The following is a 17,164-nucleotide window of genomic DNA, read 5'->3' on the forward strand; positions in this document are numbered from 1 at the left end:
ACGTGCCTTGTTGCCTTATCGATATCTTCTATTCGACTCTTGCTATTTTCCCTTTTTCATAGATAAATATCTGAGTACGAGTCTCGTTGGAAAACCCTCCCATCGTCAAAATAGAGCAACCCTTTTGGAACAATGGTGGTCCTAAGCGGCGATGTGCTCCTCATCATCTTGGACTTTCTCAAAGCACAAGTCGACCACAACACACTGTTTCAATGTGCATTGGTATCAAGATGGCTCGCCGAGCCAGCCCTAGCCATTCTTTATCAACTATACGACTCATCTCCAGCATTTGGCGGAGGTGCAGAAGATGAGTCGTTCAGACCGCGCGCCCTTGATTTCTCCAAGGTGCCATCATTGAGCACGATACCACGAGACGCCGTAGAATCAGCTGCGACATTCCGTAAATGGGTGCTCATGTGGCGGTCAATTATATTGTCGACATCAGACGGGGAGACATTCTTGCCCTATTGTGATTATATCAGATATCTGGACTTGGATGATTTTAGGGAACTTTTGACGCACACCGGATTTAAGGGCCCTATACGAGAGTAAGCCATTCTTTCATAGAAATTTGTGCTCCATGACCATATATCTGACTGAGTGGACACAGTGAGTTCTTTGCGAGCGGAATTGGTGATCTCATCTATCAGAATTATGAGAGCAAGGGTCATAAAAGACTTCGGTCCTCGAAGGGAGATTTCACCAATACCTCCTGGGTCATTCAGAGAGTTGGTACATGTGAGTTACCAGAAAATACCCGTTGGATATTATCGGATATCTAATGATTACTTACATCGAACAGTGATAACTGATAGGGCGCATATGATCAAGGAACTAAGAGGCAACAGTAAGTTGCCCCATATACATCTATGATATCCCGACTGATGAGTACCAGTACCCGGAATTGCCCTCAAACAATGGGCTATACATTTACCCAGATTACAGACTCTTTATATCTGGAATGGGGCTTCCTTTAGTGAAAAAGCTGACGAAGAAATCCGAGAGCATTGCCCGGATTTCAAAAGTCTTTCGGTTTTCAGATGGTAAGTATCTAAACAAACACTCCAAGGTTCTTCATATTCCGTGTGTTCTTTATTGGATGACCAAACTTATCATGTCCCAGGCTGGATCGTCAAGGTTTTCAAGCAGATGCCGAAGCCGAGCGCGTTCTGAACAGCTTACGTCCTAATTCTTTGGAAACATTTGAGGTTATCAGTTTGTCATTTATTGGACCGCGGACCATTATCTCCTTGAACGCCCATCTTGGCTCACTTACGAAATTGGTATTGACCAATTTGTCCATCGAAGCTATTGCTCAACTTCCAACCCTTGGTCCACCTAAAGCTCTGACGCGACTGGTACTAACGGATTCTCAACCTACCGCCCGCGATGATTCGTTCAAAGAGACTCTTACGGATGTTGCTGGATGGATCAGTCAGTGTGAAAGCCTGCGCCATTTGCAGCTTCGAGATTTCATGGGTATGGATGACATGAGTCTTCTTGCAAAAGTACTCGTTGATGACAGAATACGTCTTGAAACACTGCAAATGCGATGCTATTTCACAGAAAATAACGAGGAATTCCATCACGCATTATCACTCCAGGCGGAGTCCCTGCAATCTCTGATCCTTCAACGAAAGCGTCATGCCGTTGTGCAAAACGAGGCAAGCCTGCTACGAGCAATCTGCAAATTGACCGAACTTCGCGAGCTGGATCTCAAAGAAGTCTCTGATTACTATACAGCAGGTCATGTCATGACCATGATGCCTTATCTGACGAAATTGGAGCGGTTCTCAGTCAATGGATTAGGCTTCGATGATGACCTCTGGCCGTCTTTCCTTACATTGAAAAGCCTTCGCTTCCTTGCAATTCATGCTTATAGTGAATTTACCGCGGAGGGAATTCTCGACTTTGTCTCTCAGCTCGGTCCGAACAACAGAGGTTTTCATTTGATTATCACGAGTGCAGTGGCCGACAGTGTCATCCCTCTTGATGCGCAAAACGTCATTAGTGATGCCCTTGCGCAGAATGTAGGAGGAGCTTTTGATTATGAGGTTATAATAGGTGAGCTCTGTTTGTCCTTGGCTTTTATCTACAGATGACTGATTATACAAACAGAATCGGATTCTGAGGACAGTTTTGTATCCGATTAGCGAATCTTGAAGATCTTATTTTGGACTGTGACGATCAATGAATATAACGAATTCAGATTTGAAGGCATCATCTATTTAGGACTGGTAGAGTCCAGGGATCTCGTAATACTAGAAGGCAATGGGATCATTGATACGGAATGGTATGCTTGTAGTTGTTGTATTCCAGCATCTATCTTGCTAGCCAAGGTGTAACTTCTTCTTGAAGGAGATTGCGGTACCATCAATAATGATCTTGTTGAAGAGAGTCGAAGAGAGATGCGGCAGGATTAGGGTAAATAAGCAGAGATCCACTAATTATACTAATTACGACCAAAGCGGCTTAGTGCACCGTCACGTCGCGTTGTCCGGCGCGTCCACATTCCCGCAGCGTGTTTAATTAGTTTAGCTCCTTCCACCCTTGAAAGACGCAACACGCCTTTATGCTACATACCTACAATTGCACATTGACAATTACACTGCACAGAAATACCTGATTATCTACCTCTGCATATGAAGCTTTCTAACATACTCCGTTCATAATGTCGGCAGCTCGAGCAAAGCTCGCCGAGCTCAAAGCCCTTCGTGCCGCTGGCAAGAAGCGTCTCTCCACGTACGAAATCGAAGACCAAGGATCTATATACGACGAAGTCGACGAAGAAGGCTACAAAAAGGTTGTTCGAAAACGACTTGACGAGGACGATTTTGTGGTTGACGACAATGGCGAGGGATATGCGGACGATGGACGCGAAGTCTGGAACGAGGACCGAGTAGAATATAGCGACAGCGAGGAAGATGATGATCTCCCCGCCAGAGGAAAGGCAGCGAAGCGGAAGCGAGAAGAAGAGAAGCAGCGAAAGGAAAAGATTGACAATGGTATCACAAAGTACTTCAACACGGGCAATGCTTTAGCTGCACCAAAGCCAAAGGTATGTATTCTGACGACTGGTCTACAAGCTGGTGCTATTAGTGCTGACAACCCATGAAATAGCCTGTCGCGACTGCCGAAGATGAAGCCTTCATGGCAGACCTTCTAGGAGATGTCGATACCAATATCCTGCCCTCCCGATTGCCGACCAAAAACATTATCAAGTCCGAGACACGCCGCAAAGTCCGTATTCTATCACCTCCGCTTTCAGAGAAGTCAAAACCCTCACATCGTCGCATGCGTGGCAAAGGCGAGGACACTCCTCTTCCGCCCAAGCAAGAAATTGATATTCCTAACTATGACGATGACGGGACGTTGGCATTGGGCGGTGAAGATGATGAAAATGTCCCAATGAGTGACGCTGCTCTTCCCTCATCTCCCATATCAAAAGCCATTGAAAGAAAGTCCTTCAAGAATGACCAGGACGTTATCAAAGAAGAAGACGAGGACGAAGATATGATGGACGTGGCTCAAGCCACAGGCCATCACGATAGCAAATCTTCTAGTGTCAATATGACCGGAAGCAAACCACCGCCAAAGATCAAGAAACTCCCATACCCTTCGCCATTAAGCTCCTCGCCACCACGTGCACCCGCTGAAGTGGAGGCAACATGGGACAATGTGACAAGCAAGCTCAACGTTCTCAGCAGTCCCGCAACAGAAAATGTTGGCTTCGGCAAAGTGCGAGCACAAGATGTCATTGAAGAAGACGGAACTATTCAGTTCTTTTGGCTCGACTATACCGAAATCAACGGCAGTTTGTGTCTCTTTGGCAAGGTCAAAAACAAGAAGACTGGCTCSTATGTCAGCTCCTTTGTCAAGGKCGACAACATCCTTCGCAAACTCTTTTTCCTACCCCGTGAAACTCGTGTGAAGAAGGGGCAAGTTACCGATGAAGAAGTCGACATGGAGGATGTCTATGAGGAAGTTGATGGTATGATGACAAAGCTCAAAGTTGGCATGCACAAGATCAAACCATGCAGCCGCAAGTACGCATTTGAGCTTCCAAATATCCCTAAAGAAGGTGACTACTTGAAGCTTCTTTACCCATACGACAAACCCGCACTACCTATGGACACCACTGGTGAGACATTTTCGCACGTATTCGGTACCAATACAGCACTTTTCGAGCAATTCGTCTTGTGGAAGCATGTCATGGGCCCTTGCTGGCTAAAGATCGGTGAAGCAGACTTTTCAGCAGCTACCAACGCATCTTGGTGCAAGTTTGAATGTCAGGTCTCGAAACCTAATACAATTTCCACAATCCCGGACTCAGAGCTAGAGACGCCTCCCTTGACTTTGATGAGTTTGTCTTTCAGGACTCAGCTTAATGTCAAGGAAAATAAACAAGAGATTCTAGTCGCGAGTGCTCGTATCTACGAAAATGTTTCCTTACCTGAAACCACGCCTCCTGAGAAAATGCCTTGCAAAACGTTCACAGTCATGCGTCCTTCGGGAACTTCCTATCCTATTGGCCTCGAAGCTGAAGTTAAGAAACAACGAGGTGTCTACATGTTGGAAAAGAACGAACAATTCCTTCTCAGCAAGTTCCTCGCTCTTTTCGAGCGAATGGATCCTGATATAATTATGGGTCATCAGCTTCAAGAAGTTGATCTTGGGATTTTGTTGAACAGATTGAAAGAGAAGAAAACCCCGGGTTGGTCCCGAGTCGGTCGAATGAAGCGTACTGAATGGCCAAAGAACTTCAACCGGGGAGGGGGGTTCTTTGCTGACAGGCATCTTATCGCTGGTCGAATGATGTGTGATCTCGCTAACGATATGGGCAAGGTATGCACACCAATACACTGATTACTGATTTCTTCGTACTAATGCGAGCGTTATGTAGTCTCTCATGGTCAAATGTCAGTCGTGGACATTAACCGAGATGTGTCAGCTCTACTTGAGTGACGACCACATTCGTAGCGAGCTTGATAATGAAGCTGCGCTAAAGACTTGGGCTACGACCAAAGAAGGCTTGATGAAATATGTCACGCATTGCGAGGCTGACACCTATTTTATCTCTGCACTGGTGATCCGTTTACAAATGCTTTCTCTGACCAAGGTCCTTACCAACTTGGCTGGTAACTCATGGGCCAGAACCCTCACTGGAACTCGCGCTGAGCGTAACGAGTACATCTTGCTTCATGAATTCCACCGCAACAAATACATCTGTCCAGACAAGTACTCGAACAGACAGCTCAAAGCCCTTGAAGAGAAGATGGATGACGATGATGACTCGACCGATAAGAAAAAGAAGGAGAAGTATAAGGGTGGTCTCGTCTTTGAACCAGAAAAAGGGCTTTACGACCGATTTGTCCTCGTCATGGACTTCAACAGTCTGTATCCCAGTATTATTCAAGAGTTCAACATTTGCTTCACAACGGTTGACCGAAGCTCAACTGTAAGTTCCGTTTGTAGAGATGTGTTTGACTTTATAGCTAACATTCTTACAGGCTGAGAATGAGAATGAAGAGCAAGTTCCAGAAGTACCCTCTTCTGACCAAGATCAAGGCATCCTGCCCCGACTCATTGCCAACCTGGTTACACGGCGTCGAGAGGTTAAGAAGCTGATGAAAGACAAGAGGGCGACAACTGAACAACTAGCATTGTGGGATACCAAGCAAATGGCCTTGAAGCTAACAGCCAACTCAATGTACGGTTGTTTGGGTTATACACAATCTCGCTTCTATGCCCGCCCATTGGCTATGCTTACAACATTCAAAGGTCGTGAGATTCTTCGCAGCACTAAAGACCTTGCAGAGTCTAAACAGTTAAGAGTCATTTATGGAGATACCGACTCCGTTATGATTAACACCAATATGGACACCATCAGTGATGCTCTCAAAGTCGGCGAGGAGTTCAAGACATCCGTCAATGAGCGCTACAAGCTTCTCGAAATCGACATTGACAATGTCTTCCGCCGTCTGCTCCTTCATGCTAAGAAGAAGTATGCTGCTATCAACATGACCGAAGTTGATGGTAAATATGTCGACAAGCTTGAAGTCAAGGGTCTTGATATGAAGCGCCGTGAATACTGTGCTCTGTCTAAGGAGGTGTCGAAGAGACTTCTTGATGAGATTCTTTCAGGTGAAGACTCGGAAGTAGTGCTCAATAAGGTGCACGATTACCTACGGGACATAAGCGCCCAGATGAAGGAGTACAAAATTCCGGTTCAGAAATACGTTATATATACAGTAAGTTTGTTGACCCTATATCAGTAAGACTGCGGACTAACGAAATTTGAAGAAACTTTCGAAACGACCCGAGGAATACCCGAACAAAGAGAGCATGCCTCCTGCTCAAGTTGCTTTGCGCGAAATTGCTCGAGGAAAGACAATCCGACCCAACGATGTCATTGCGTACGTCGTGACGAATGGTGACTCTGAGACTGCCAACCTCCCGCCTCCGAAGAGGTCGTACACACCTCAGGATGTTATGAAGCCAGACTCGGAGCTCAAGCCTGATATTGAATATTACCTGCTCAAGCAGATCTTCCCGCCAATTGAGCGTCTCTGCGCACCAATTCCAGGCACAGACCCTGTCCGCATTGCGGAATGTCTAGGATTGGACGTTAGAAAGTATCAGATTAATACTTCTCGATCCAATGCCCAACAAGATGCTGAAATATACCCCTTGGAGTCACAAATACCCGATGCTGTACGCTTTGAACATGCTGCTCGTCTAAGTCTCCGATGCCGACACTGCGGCGAGTCCTCTGTCTTTGAAGGTTTGAGCTCATCACCCAATATGTGCTCTCCACATGGTGTGGTATGCCCAAATGAAGCCTGCGCCAATGTCTTCTCAACAATCTCTATAGTCGCACAGGTGGAAAGCCAGATTCTTGCCCAAACAGCAAAATACTATGAAGGCTGGCTTGTATGCGACGATTCTTCTTGCGGCAATCGCACGCGACAAATGAGTGTATACGGTCACCGCTGTCTGGGTCCACGAGGGCGTGCAGAGGGTTGTCTGGGCCGTATGAACTACGAATATACTGAAAAGCAAATGTACAATCAACTACTTTATTTTGCCGGTCTTTGGGACGTCGACAAGGCCAAGTCAGTTGCTGCCAAAGAAGCCGGTGATGCCAAAGATAATATTCACGCTATGGCTGAGTACAATAGGGCAAGGTTTGCTACAGTCAAGGGAGTAGTCGATGCATATTTGAAGAAATGTGGTCGGCAATGGGTTGAGATGGATTCGCTGTTTAAATTCATGTTGGCTTAGGACATATCATCAAGCATTCGGGTTTGTTTATTGGCGTTGATGAGGATCCTTATTGTGATGACCCCAGTTTCTCTAAATGATAATAATGCGAGTTGATTGAATGGCAGTGTATATATGGTTCATATGATGTCTTTAAAGCACGTAGAATTGTCCCAGCGGGTATACCCCAACTCAAGTGTCCACATACACCGGGACCCGCAATGAATTATTCGTCTTCCGACATCGCTTTGACTCGTGTAGAAAAGTAAGACAACATTTATCAAGTATTGACCCTGAATCATCTACAACACCGAGAAACTCAATCAGGACTTGTTAGGTAACAGTCATTATATCCAGGAAAATGCTTCCTCGGGTTCTCGTCATCGCGGGATCTGATAGTTCAGGCGGAGCGTATGTCTTATATGATCCATTTAACAACGAAAAAGAAATGCAAACATGCTGAAAGGATTAAACAGCGGCCTCGAAGCAGATCAGAGAGTCCTAACAGCCCATGGCATCTACTCTTTGACAGCCACAACGGGCCTAACGGCACAGAATACGTTGGGTGTCCAGGATATCCATGTTGTTCCGGCGGCGTTTGTCGGGAAACAGATCAATGCTGCTTTGGAGGATGTCGGGGCTGATGTCGTTAAACTTGGTATTTAATTTTGTATCTGTCTGTCTTTCTGGATGATTGATGGACTGACTTGTTATACTAGGAATGCTATCGTCCGCAGAGACGGTAGATGTAATTGCAGAGGAATTGAAGAAACATGTGGTCAAGACTGTTGTTCTCGATCCGGTATACTTCATTCTCCTATCTCCCAGAAATCAAAGATATAATCTAACACAGAAAAGGTAATGATATCAACATCTGGCTCTCAACTTCTCCCGCAAGACGCAATTCAACACGTCCGCACAAACCTCCTGCCACTAACCACAGTTCTAACCCCCAACATCCCCGAAGCCAAACTTCTGCTCGAAAATGCGGGCCATTCACCAGTCAATGAACCACAGAATGTAGATGAAATGATCGAACTTGCCAAAAGAGTGCAGGGGCTCGGATCAAAAGCCGTCTTGCTGAAGGGGGGTCATTTACCGTTTACATCTAAGCGGGTGCGAGCGAATTCGACTGAGGAGGCAAGGATTGTGATTGATGTTTTGTATTCTGCTGGTGACGATGTAAATGAGGAGGTGGTGATGTTAACAGAAACAGAGTATTTGAGATCGAAGAATACACACGGCACAGGATGTTCGCTTGCGTCGGCAATAGCTGCGAATCTCGCAAAGGGAAATGATCTGAAGACGTCAGTCCGTTCGGCGATAAAGTACGTCGAAGCTGGGATCAAACTCAGTGTTGATATGGGTCAGGGGAGTGGGCCGATCAATCACTTTCATTCGCTATATAGTATGCCTTTTGCACCGTGAGTCTACCTGCCTCTGTTTACCATGACCTAATAATGGCATTGGTTCTGACGGTTTTCGAGTGGTCAATTCGTCGACTATGTCCTCAACAGGCCGGATATGAGACCCATTTGGCACAGGTTTACGCATCATCCCTTTGTGCAAGGATTGGGAGATGGGAGCCTTCCTTTGAAGAACTTCAAGGATTATCTTGTACAGGATTACCTCTACTTGGTATGTCTTCATGACTACAATTCTGTCTAGATCATAGATCAAATCCTCTCACATCAATACAGATCCATTTCGCAAGAAGCAATGCCCTCGCTTCCTACAAAGCTCGCACCATGAAATCCATAGCTGCCGTAAGCCACTTTGCTTCTTTTAACAAAACCTGAAGTCAGAACTGATCCTATGCTCAGTCAGCGAGAATAGTTCTACACATCAACACCGAAACAGCCCTCCACATCGACTACTGCGCCAGCTTCGGCTTAACCCGCGAAGAAATGGAAGCCACCCCCGAAAAACAAGGTCCTCACTCCTCCTCCCCATCTTTAATTTGAGAACTCACTAACGATTCTCGGGGGAACAGCATGCGTCGCCTATAGCCGCTACATCCTCGACATAGGCCAGTCCGAAGACTGGCTAGCTCTCCAAATGGCTCTGGCACCATGCCTAATCGGCTACGGCGCAATTGCGCGTCGTCTCTACGACGATGCCGATCATACCGTGCAGGGGGAAGAGAATAATAGATATTGGAAGTGGATTGAGAATTATGTGGCGGAGGATTATGTGACTGCTGTTAAGACTGGGTCTGGTGAGTACTCCCTCCCTCTCTCTGTATACGAAAGGAAGGTCATTTTAAGGCTGACTTGTGTGATAGCATTACTGGAGGAACATATGCATCAGGTTTCGCCGAGTAGAGTGGAAGAGTTGGTAGGAATCTTCAAGAGAGCGACTGAGTTGGAGATTGGGTTTTGGGACATGGGGATGGGGGAGTGAATAGATGTAAATATGTTGGGATAGACTGATGAATGGAGGATCTGTGCAGCGTGTTTATACCTAGGTCTTTACATTGTAAATCTTTATCTTCTATTACGATGGATCATGGAAGAGGTAATCGTTACACAAGAAGTAAATGGTAATTTGCCGAATGACTAAAAAGAAACAAAACCAACCCCAAAGGAAGATTCCCAAGAATAGCTTCCACCAAATGCTTTGGGTATATTCGCCCATGCAGACATTGACACCATGATACGACGATCCCAGAATCAGAATTAATAAAAGCCGTCTCTTATTTATCGTAAAATTATAAATAAAACGAAATGAAGGAGGAGGAAGAATCTGTATAAGAGGAATGACTCTGATGGCTGTTCTATTTCTGTCGGTCGATATATGCAGGAAAGGCCCTTTCTTCGTCATGTTCATTTGTTCATAAATCCTCCTGGAGGTCTTTTATCACGTGGTATAATTCCTTTGCAGAATCTGCGTTGCCGACCTTTTTCAATAAAAGTTAGTGACTGACAATACGAAAGCTGATATTATAGAGAGGAGGCAAAACTTACCCTAAGGAGCAATGGCACTGTTTTACCATCTTCTACACTTGCCAAATTCAACTGCTTCCCCTTGGGCTCTTCTCCTGAGACTTCTCCCACTGGCATACCCTTGAAGATGGGCGAATTGAGCATCACACGCAAAACGCCGTCGGCGCGCATGATCATACGCGCATTTTTCTTCGTCGGTGTCTCGTCATCGGCATCGCTTGGAGGCTCTTTGACATTGACCTTGAATGTGCCCACACCTCGCTCTTTCCATTCTTTGTTCGTGAAGTGGAATAATTTGGCTTTGCAGGAGAAGTATGTCTTTTCTTCTTCTTCACCGGTCTCGACTATTCAACTCATTAGCATAACTACTCGCGTTTTATTGCAACATGTATACAAACTTTGCTGTGCATAAAATCGTTCGTCTTCCTTCTCCTTCTCAAAACCGGCCGTGATCACATTACCCTCTTCTTCCTCATCCTCGTCCTCCTCGTCTCCCTCGGCGCCAAATGGTTTTGCTGTCGATTTACCCCCCAAACCTGATCCTGTAGCAGATGCAAAGCTGCTTAGTTTCGTTGATCTGCCTCCAAATCCCCCACTACCAAAGCCGCGTCCAAATCCAGAGCCGCCTAGAGATGCGAATCCAGAAGCGCCTGTATTGGCAAATGGAGAAGCGGCAGAAGACGACGTTAGGCTGAAACCGGTCCCCACAGGCTTTTCTGTTGATGTTGTCGTAGTAGTCGATTTGCCAAAGACTGACGATGTCGGCGTTGAACCTCCCAAGGTCCCAAAAGGCGACTGCTCTGAACTTGCGAATGATGCTAGACCGGAGGCAGCGAATGCGGAGGAAGATGTGGTTTGTGATTTGGCGTCGTCACTCTCAGATGACTTGGAGCCTAGTGACGCAAAGGGCGAAACGGCGGAAGTGTTTAGGAAGCTCTTTGGTAAAGATGACTATTATAATAGTTCAGTAAATATGGTATAATTGATTGCAAAGGACATATAATTACCTTGGCCGGGGCTGCGCCACCATCAGCAGCGATTTGCCTGTCCTGTGAAGCGTCGCGATGTCTCTTCGTCTCACGCTCTTTTTCGGTCTCTTGGATGCTTGCCTTCGCTTCGCTTCGTACGCTGGAACCGTTTTCTTGTAATTGATCAAGGCTTCTCTTCTTCTTCGGACTGAGTATATGCGCCGATGGGTCGTCCTTGTTCGTGGTCGGCTCTGGGGTAGTTATTCGGTCAACATCGATTTTTGTCGAGTCATCATCATCGTTCGCATCACGCGACCTCTTCCTGCGGTGACCACTATCGGTTTGTTGTTCTGCTGTGCCTTCCTCAGCTTGTAAGTCATCGTGGGACCTCTTCTTTAGACGGCCGCGATCGTCAATTTCGTCATCATCTGGAATCGAAGGGTTTCCTTCTGACGTTATCCGCGTTTCTTGGAGCTTTCTTCGCACGGGGCGCTCGGGTTCTGCGGCATCATTATCGGAGGCGGTAACCGCGTCTTCCTTGATGAGATCGACATCACTGTGAGGTGCAGCGGGGATGTTCTTCTCTTCCGAGGCGGTAGACATCGTGTCCAGGGTAGGCGAGTAAAGGGTAAATTACAGTTGGGGCAGAGTAAAAGCGACCGAAAAAGAAGTCAAGAAGAAAGTAACGATTCTCACGGTATCGTTAATTCGTCGCTCGAGCTATTTTTGACCGTATGTTAGAATCACTAGCACTGGGTGATTGATGGATTGACGCGAGGGGTTTTCCCTACCAGTACGCTCTTCAGTTCCCCTCTTTCGGGTATATTCCACTCAGTACGTAACCAAAAAAGATACCGTGTGGGATGCAATGAAGAAAAGAGATTCAAGACTACAGCAAAAACCGAGCAATTCAACGATAATGTCGCCTGTGCTTATCGTGGTACGATCCCGAGCAACCGACTGTGAAGAAGCCTAGGTAGAACTGAAGTTGTAGATAGCACCAACAAATAAGAGAGAAAAAAGAAAGATAATCGCCGATTCGGCGTCCTTTTCTCGCTTCAAACGAATAAGCACCGTTTGTATTGACCTATGTTGAGCGTATCCAATTTCAATTGTGATTCTTGAATAAGGTACCCCTCGCTGGGCGCAAAAGAAAGCCGACCGGGCGAATCGAAGAATTGTTATTGTCTTTGCTTCGTGACTCGGTCAGACGCCGACAGACAATCGCTTTCTTCGTAGGAGGAAACCGGTCGGCAAAGAAAGGTAGTTCTTTAAGTTTTGGCGAAGTGGCAGATTCGATCGAAGACTTAAGGAGAGTCGATGGCAGAGAAGGGATGATCGGTGTAGGTAATTGTATCACGAAGGTGAAGCTGGTGGATTGTTGTCCATGAGTTGTGCTCCGCTGGTTGTTGATGTGTGACGGACGCTAACTAATGCCGCTGCATGCCCCACGGCAACGACATGACAACAATACAGGTCATACCTAGGTGTATGTAGCTGATACTAGACTTGGTATAGAACAATCCTCGTTGAAACTACTTGTACATGATACATGATATAAGAGGGATAGGATACAAACATATAAACAGGACAGATAACAGGTCCATTCAAAGGTCGTCGCTCAGTAAAGAGCTGTAGGCAAAGAAGATGAATCACGTCAAGAGATTGATACATAATCCGGCAAAGAAGAGGCACTTATCTAACTAATAAAGCAGAGGCAGCCGATCGAAACGTAAAAGACGAGCAATGGGTAAACAGCGATACCCACGCGATTGCGAAGCACACCCGAGCCACCAAGGATACTGACTCCGGCGGCAAGAGACCAAGCGATCAGGACGAGATAAACTGGAATTCGCACAATCATCGGTAGACCCAATGCACTCAAGAGTGCAGCAATGACTAGAGGGAACAAGGTGTATCCGATGATGCACACGGATTGGAAGAATGAGCTGTGTAAACGAATTAGCTTAAACTCTTTACCTTAAGGTTTGTCACAGAAAAGACTTACATATTCCCTCCAAGCAGCTTGATTTGCAAAGTGACAATGGCCTCTCCAATCCAGACGATAGAAAAAACACCCGAGAAGACAAGGGACGCTTGTTCGTCATGAGCTCGCATGGAAAGGAACATGCTAAGAAGTAAGCAGAAGATAAGAGGGCCCCTGTAGAACACAAATGTCAGTCATCGTTATGTTCGAGGTAAATAAAGGTAAAGATATACCATAAATCCCAATCCCGCAAGCCCTCACTCATTCCACTCTGAAGCACAACATCGGCATCAGGCCATCTTCCCACCAAACCGCGCAAATTCCGACCAAATCCAGCAGCGCCAGTCGATGCCTCTCCTCGCTCCGCAGCACCTCCAATGCCACCACCACTGCGCACCAAAAGACCGCCAAGCAAATACTTGGGCCAAAGGACCTGTCTCATTTTCTCCCATACTGCCAATAGATCGCGAGATAGTGTTTCCCATACAGTTTCGTCAATGGTATTTTGCGGCGCGCGACGATCTTCGCCCGGTATGGAGGATGTGAGGTAATTTGAGGATAGTCCGCCGAGTCCGCCGGCGCTCCGTGATGAGGAAGAGCCTGCATTTGCGTCTGAATTGATGTTCCCTCGTAGAGGTGTTGTGTCAGATGTGTTTAAGGGATCGTCGGCTTCGATGGCAGCTATGGAATTGCGTAACGTATCAGTATCATTCATTCAGCACTATCACTGCAGAAGAGTGAGCGAACCATCATCCGCGTCAATCAGGTCGTTGTCCAGAAGGTCGTCATCATCTTCAATGCTATAATGTGAGGGTGACGCCATCTTGTTCTGTCGCAGTGGTGTTTGGCCCGCAGGCAACCAGCTATCGAGCTTGGATTTTGAAGTTGAGAAAGCTTATAGGTTCAATATTGGAGGCCAAGTGTCTGTCGAAAAGATACAAGACAAGGTGTCTGTATCTACTAATGTGATAGATCAGACAAGCGATTTAATTCGTAGGGCAATCAACGCATTGGTTGTTGTCTGATTGAACGAGGACAAGGAGAAGCTAGAGTGGCATTTCTGGCCCGTCCCGTCTGACCCGCGCGCTTACGTACTTAGCCGCTATCAGTCTATCAACAGGTACTTAATCCAATTTGGAAGATGATATGTATTGTGCAAATATGTAGTCAAAGTCCATGCCACCAATCCCAAAATAGAACGCCATGTCATGCAGATTGTGGGAAATGCAGTAAGTACAAGAGAGGAATGTATAATACAGGCAAGAAAGTTACAAAAAACGCGAATAGTAAACATCTCCAAACTTCCTCAACTCAGTCGTGCGAATAATGATGACTCATCGGACGTATAACGATAGATTCTTCAATCTTCGCCATAATTTCCGGGTTCGAGAACTTCCTGAGTTTAATCGCCAACGGTTGAATACGGGCGCGATCTGACTTGGTCATCACATTGGCATATTGAGTTCCAAGCACTTTGTCCAGTAGCTCACGGAACTTGACCATGAATTGAAGCGCATGATGGCCATTCACAGCGTCTGGATCCTTATTAGGCCCCAAGGAGTAGAATTTCACTGGCGACTGTAGCGCTCTCTCCATGGATTCATAGAGTCTGTTGACATGTGGCTCAAGGCTCGCAATGACGCTCTTTTGGAGTGCCCATCTCATATTGCGGCCCATGATGGTGAGATTTGTCTCGTTAGGATCAATTTCCTCTAGTCCTCGGAGTACAAGAAGCCATTGCGGGTTTTCGGTCAGCACGTTTGCAAGCTCGATAAAACTGATCAGTGGTCTAGGGTCAGGCAAAGGAAGGTGTTCTTGCATGAGAGACAGGAAACTTTGTGCAATGAGGAGCACATTGGGGTTGGTTCGATCGCGGAGACAGCAACTCATGGCTATATGTAGCGCCTTGCCATCCAGTGCGCCCGTAGGAATGAGTTGCTGGCGAACTACGTCAAGAGCAGTCTGGCTGGATCGAGATATTCGAAGAAGCCGCAGGTACGCATAAAAATTGCCTGGATCGGGTTTGACGTTATAACCGTTGTGGTCCAGAGTGAAAAGGTTCCAATAACCCCTCCCTGGGGCCGTGCCTTTGGTCAAGATCCGGCACACTGTTAAAATAATGTGAAGATGCATGTTATCTGGCTTCACAAACAAGGGCCCGCCTTCTTTGTTGACTTCCTCCACAGGGTCAAAGACATCTCCAAGATCTTCCACGAGATCTTCTGTGTCCTGTCCTTCTTCCTTCACAATCAAGTCGTCTTCTAGCTCCTCCATCTCTTCGTCCTTGGGTTTTAAGGGTTTCCAGGCTGTGTAAGTTATTTCCTCTTCAGGCCCTTCTCGTCCCTTTTTGAGACGCAAGTTGGCCTCCCATTCCCCCTGTTCGGAGGCTTGCGATGACGCAGCTTTGGGGTCAGGAACAAGGATAGGAATACCCATTGTTTGTTTGAACAATGCAAGGGCATTGTACGAATTGGTCTCATCCATGGGATCTATGAGAACCCAAGCCATTTTTGCAACCAGAGGTCCATCAATCTCCAGCTCGCCCTTGCGCCACTGGTTTATGACATCTGCCCAGATTCGCTTTGCATCGAGAATTAGCGTATCGCGTTTCTCTTTTCTCAGCGCCATTTGATCCTCGGGTATATCTTTGAGGCTGTGATCGAGAGTGCCAAGAATAGCTTGCAGTATAAGAGTGTATGTTTGTGCTGTAGGCCGATGGGGACCAAGCTCAGGAAGATCTCCAACAACAGTCCATAACATATCCATGTCGTGATATGTCCCACAGACTTCGAGCATGGCATGATAATGAAAGTGATTGGGTCTGACCTCCGAGTCATTATCCAGCAATTGCCTATATATCTTGTACGCAAGGTCGACCGGCTTCACGCCAGATTGTAGAGACTTTCGACATAGACCTCTCAGCATGATAGTGTATGTATGGGCAGTCGGGGCTCGCGCCCTTTTCTTCATCTACGGAAAAGTCAGATAACATCCACAGCGAAGAGTGTCAATAAGATCCTTACATCATTATAGAACCGGAAAGCCGCTAGCGGCGCGCCTCTTTCAAAGCAATGCCCCAAAAGCCTGTTCCAAGCTGTGGAAATATCCATCTTCATAGACTCCGCTCGTCTTATCATTGCAACAGCTAACGGAACTTTGTTTGTCTGTAAAAGTCTAGCAATTCGTATTCCGAACTCTTTCGGATCCTGTAACCATTGCAGTTCTCTAGTAACAACAGACGAGTTGACCCCGTTAGGAAGGCCTTTTCCTTTGGCAAGTTCCATAAGCATATCAACTTCCTCTTTATTTCCAGAGACGTCTCTTCTTTGTTTTTCTTTTAGATGGCGGTTAAAGTTCTGGGTGTCCCCTAGCCGCGCATTGCGAACCGATGTTCTGGGTGCATTGCGGGCCAATTTAACTCTGGATGGTGCACCGTCAATGGAATCGAAAATTTCTTCATACTGAGCACGCGGAGGCCGTGATTGCGAAGCGAAAGATGAGTTGCTTCTAGCAAAGCTGAACCCGGCATGTGATGAGGCACCGAGTCTCGATAATGTATCAGTTTGAAATCGCCTGCCTAAACGCGCACCAGCACCTAGGTTCTGTAAGAACCCATTGCTACAGCGGAGCATTGCACCATGCATAGACGGTCGGTACTGAGGTACTAGGAAGCCGGACTCCACGAGCGATGAAATTTGTTTTATAGCGATGCAGCTCCAAGCAATGTGAATGTTAGAAGACAATCGGAAATCTCAACAATGTTGTACGAACGGACTCGTGTGGCTCGAGGAGGACGAACTGTTCGCAAAGTAAATTTCAGCGGAATGGCAGATGATCAGGTAATAGAAGTTGGTCGCTGGTCAAGAAATTCGTCGAGAAATCGGAGCGGCAAATGGGCCTGAGAAAGGGACAACCAGAAAACAAGTCGCGCATAGACAAAAGAAGTCGATTTCGGTACAAGAATAAACAAAAATAAGATAGACAATGTTGAAGAGATACAC

General features: G+C 46.5%; 5 protein-coding genes across 5 annotated transcripts; 3 read left to right on the plus strand and 2 right to left on the minus strand.

The window, feature by feature from the left end:
• Positions 1-132: 132 nt before the first annotated feature.
• Positions 133-2,153, plus strand: BHQ10_006175 (uncharacterized protein; the record flags this gene model as incomplete). The annotated part of the gene is made up of 6 exons (XM_040878732.1): positions 133-548; positions 611-738; positions 803-847; positions 896-1,043; positions 1,124-2,064; positions 2,119-2,153. 6 exons carry the CDS (start codon positions 133-135, stop codon positions 2,151-2,153), a joined length of 1,713 nt encoding a protein of 570 aa, XP_040734679.1.
• Positions 2,154-2,671: 518 nt separating this feature from the next.
• Positions 2,672-7,284, plus strand: BHQ10_006176 (uncharacterized protein; the record flags this gene model as incomplete). The annotated part of the gene is made up of 5 exons (XM_040878733.1): positions 2,672-3,058; positions 3,121-4,845; positions 4,904-5,458; positions 5,511-6,251; positions 6,304-7,284. The coding sequence occupies 5 exons, from the start codon at positions 2,672-2,674 to the stop codon at positions 7,282-7,284; spliced, it is 4,389 nt and encodes a 1,462-aa protein (XP_040734680.1).
• Positions 7,285-7,719: 435 nt separating this feature from the next.
• BHQ10_006177 (uncharacterized protein) lies at positions 7,720-9,666 on the plus strand (the record flags this gene model as incomplete). The annotated part of the gene is made up of 8 exons (XM_040878734.1): positions 7,720-7,921; positions 7,983-8,065; positions 8,122-8,687; positions 8,751-8,901; positions 8,964-9,029; positions 9,087-9,195; positions 9,257-9,481; positions 9,548-9,666. The coding sequence occupies 8 exons, from the start codon at positions 7,720-7,722 to the stop codon at positions 9,664-9,666; spliced, it is 1,521 nt and encodes a 506-aa protein (XP_040734681.1).
• A 430-nt stretch (positions 9,667-10,096) lies between these two features.
• BHQ10_006178 (uncharacterized protein) lies at positions 10,097-11,779 on the minus strand (the record flags this gene model as incomplete). The annotated part of the gene is made up of 4 exons (XM_040878735.1): positions 10,097-10,162; positions 10,230-10,552; positions 10,607-11,159; positions 11,216-11,779. The coding sequence occupies 4 exons, from the start codon at positions 11,777-11,779 to the stop codon at positions 10,097-10,099; spliced, it is 1,506 nt and encodes a 501-aa protein (XP_040734682.1).
• A 1,096-nt stretch (positions 11,780-12,875) lies between these two features.
• BHQ10_006179 (uncharacterized protein) lies at positions 12,876-16,795 on the minus strand (the record flags this gene model as incomplete). Its single annotated transcript, XM_040878736.1, has 6 exons — positions 12,876-13,125; positions 13,185-13,337; positions 13,397-13,844; positions 13,911-14,057; positions 14,507-16,133; positions 16,187-16,795. The coding sequence occupies 6 exons, from the start codon at positions 16,793-16,795 to the stop codon at positions 12,876-12,878; spliced, it is 3,234 nt and encodes a 1,077-aa protein (XP_040734683.1).
• Positions 16,796-17,164: the final 369 nt, after the last annotated feature.

This window comes from Talaromyces amestolkiae, assembly GCF_001896365.1.
Source record: "Talaromyces amestolkiae strain CIB chromosome Unknown scaffold11.1, whole genome shotgun sequence".
NCBI lineage: Eukaryota > Fungi > Ascomycota > Eurotiomycetes > Eurotiales > Trichocomaceae > Talaromyces > Talaromyces amestolkiae.